At 39.0% G+C, this 3057-nt stretch overlaps 2 protein-coding genes across 3 annotated transcripts in view; one reads left to right on the top strand and one right to left on the bottom strand.

Moving 5' to 3' along the window:
* The window catches only part of LOC123968977 (glucocorticoid-induced transcript 1 protein), a 97735-nt gene that overhangs the window by 32181 nt on the left and 62497 nt on the right, over positions 1-3057 (top strand). The gene's annotated exons all lie outside the window — the stretch shown is intronic.
* Positions 1-3057, bottom strand: part of ica1 (islet cell autoantigen 1) — a 56928-nt gene that overhangs the window by 6358 nt on the left and 47513 nt on the right. For both annotated transcript variants that reach the window (XM_046046039.1, XM_046046040.1), the window contains exons 5-6: positions 2300-2423; positions 1419-1617 (exon numbers count right to left, since the gene is read on the bottom strand). In XM_046046039.1, the coding sequence (XP_045901995.1) occupies positions 1419-1617; positions 2300-2423 (323 nt within the window). The remainder of the gene's footprint in view (positions 1-1418; positions 1618-2299; positions 2424-3057) is intronic.

Genomic DNA, 3057 nt, shown 5'->3' with positions numbered 1-3057 from the left:
TCAAATACTGCCATCTGCTGGTTCCCTAGTAAATCACATTAAGCCTGTGGCAAAGAACCTTGGTGTTTGGTTTGATAGTAATTTAAATTTCGAGCAGCACACCACAAAGCTTGTTCAATCATGTTTTTATCAACTTAGAATTTTACACGCCTTCATCTCATCACGCCTGGATTATTGCAACAGCCTTTTCACCTGTTTAACCCAAAAATCTATTGATCGACTCCAGACTGTCCAGAACTCAGCTGCCAGGCTTTTAACCAGAACAAAGAAATATGACCACATTACTCCTATTTTAGCTTCATTACACTGGCTCCCAGTATGTTTTAGAATTGACTTTAAAATTCTATTGATCACTTTTAAAGCTCTTCATGGTCTCTCGCCTTGTTATATTTCTGACCTTTTAGTCCCATACGCACCAGCACGTACCTTGAGATCCTCGGGCAGAGGTCTGCTGTCTGTTCCGGAGTCTCGACTGAAAACTAAAGGGGACACAGTGTTTGCTGTCAGGGCCCCGAGGCTCTGGAACAGCCTGCCCGAGGAAATCAGGTCGGCTGAGTCAGTGAACTGTTTTAAGTCCCTTCTTAAAACATACTTCTATAGGAGAGCTTTTCCCGATCTTATTTGACTTTATTTTATCCCTTTTATTTTATTTTACTAATTTTATATTAATTTTTAATGCTCTTATCTTTTTTTTTTGTATTTGTCTTTACACTTGTTAAAGCACTTTGTAACTTGTTTTTGAAAAGTGCTCTTCAAATAAGGTTTATTATTATTATTATTACTCAGTTGATGATATTTTAAATATCATGATAACTGTATTCAGCTATCAAGCAAGGTATATAAAGACGTCACCTTGGGCTCTAGGTAATGATGATGGACATTTTCCACTGTTTTCTGACATTTACATTACAACATTTAATCAAAAAAATGATTGACTGATTAATTAATGCTAAGAATAGTCTCAGCCCTACTCCTACAGCAAATAGCTGGATTTCGCAGTCATAAAATTTTACCTTTCTACCACACATTGTTTTGTTTTGTGTGAAATTTGTCTGACACTCAATATTGATAGTGGATTACAAGCTGTGCAATAGCCAATAATTTAATCGGAGCGCAATTCATTGGCAAACTGCTGTATTTATATATTATGTACAAATATAGTGCCTTGCAGTGTACAGATAAATAGATGTTTTTCACACAAGACACATTAACTTGTCATAGCAGGAAAAGCAAGGGTGCAACTAATAACTTGTGCTTATCAGTGCCCTGGAAAATGCAAAACTACATGGAACACACTGATTACTTGTGTTATTAGTTACACCTGTGCTTTCTGCTATGACATGTCAAAGTGTCTGCTGTGAAAAAGGCCAATTTATTTGACCTTTGAGTCTCCCTCCTGTACTGTGTGACGGACAAACCTTGCGGAATTTCTCCATCTGTTTTTGAGTATCTGGATCCAGTTCCTGAGATACATCCTTCATCCAGAGCAGCGCGCCCCGGTATTCGGTCCTGGACTGCTCCATTCGATTCACCGTCAACCACGTGTCTGAAATAGCCCGATAGCGAAACGTTTCGACCTCCTGGTACAAACGGCACAGAGGTTTCCTCAGAGCCAATCTGTGGGATATAGTTTCAAATTTGACATTATTATCATTACCACATTAGCTTAAGACATTACTAGACATAACATATGCTTTAAAACCAAAAGGTCTCTCCACTCTTCCAACAGAGCAAAAGTTTGAAAATGTGTTGCAAAAGCAAGTAGTAGAATTAATCAAGGACCCTGGAAGAATCAATTCAACCAATGTTTGTTGATCCCCCCCACAAGCAAAACTCAAAACAAAGACTAAGAAGTGAATATCTAGTCTTAATATTGAGAAACACTGGGAGGAACAAAATCCACTCTGCCATAGTCTCACTTGTTTACCATGCAATTATTAAGTATTTTCCCGTAGTCTAAGGGCAACACAATTGCTGTAAGATATTATAATAATGTAACACTTAGTTTACGTATTATCAGTCATTGTGCATGGTTATTTGGCCTTATTTTACTAGTTAGCTGTTGGTGACACAGATTCAGAAATCAAATACATTGAATCCTCATTTGATAATAAAGTATTATCTCGGTGGTGAACATGTCCTGGCAGTGTACATACCTAACTCTGGGATTACAGTTGGACGATAAGACACTCCACCCTATTCCTTATAGCTGATAAACGTGAATTATCTTGATGTTTCAAAAGGATGTGACACACATCTGTTACACATACAGTGATTCTTCTTTTTGTATGTTGCCTACCTCTGTTGGGAGGAGAAGCAGAGGGCTTTTCCAGTGGCCTGCATGATCTTTCCAGCCCTGGTTTTGTCGTGTGAACCCTGGGTGCGCAGGAAACGACCCAGCTCATTCTCCTCTTGGGAAAGGACTGCATAGTAGAGAAGGGCAATGTAGTCTTAAGATTCAATCTCATACAAACAGAAAACCTGATTTGCAAATTTCATCAGATTAAATTAAACTTTACTATCCATGACAAGTGAACTGGAATCAGTTTCCATTTTCAGGTTCCAAATCCTATTCAGGGGTTGTACCAGAACAGGCTTACGTTGCTTAATTTTCAAAAAACGCCATATTTTTTGTCATACTGCACATTGCTGCAGCTCCTCTTTTCACCCTGTGTTGAAGGCTTCACGTTAGCTATGGAGTGATACATCTTGTCTCTCTTGTGTCTTGTAAATTATCTTTGTTGGGAGTTGCACATGCACAGTTCCTAGTTAAGGAGTACTAGCCAATCAGAAGCAGAGAAGGGCGGGTCAGCAAAAAGATGGTAAACAGCTTCGATTCAGCTGTAGGCTACATGTTGCCGACCAGCTTGTCAATTTGGACTGGAGCAAGAGTTTCAAAATGGTGAGTTATTAATCTGTAACAAAAGTATTTTTCATCCATAAAGTTTTAACTGAGCTCTGTCTCTACATCACAGGAACAACTTTATGTCCACTGACTGCCTGGAGGGTAGCTAGTGTTTGGAAGGGAGAGGAGAGGTGTGCTGCAGCTCAGTGTTT

The sequence above is a fragment of the Micropterus dolomieu genome, linkage group LG03, assembly GCF_021292245.1.
Source record: "Micropterus dolomieu isolate WLL.071019.BEF.003 ecotype Adirondacks linkage group LG03, ASM2129224v1, whole genome shotgun sequence".
NCBI lineage: Eukaryota > Metazoa > Chordata > Actinopteri > Centrarchiformes > Centrarchidae > Micropterus > Micropterus dolomieu.
This window is presented reverse-complemented; position numbering and strand designations above follow the sequence as displayed.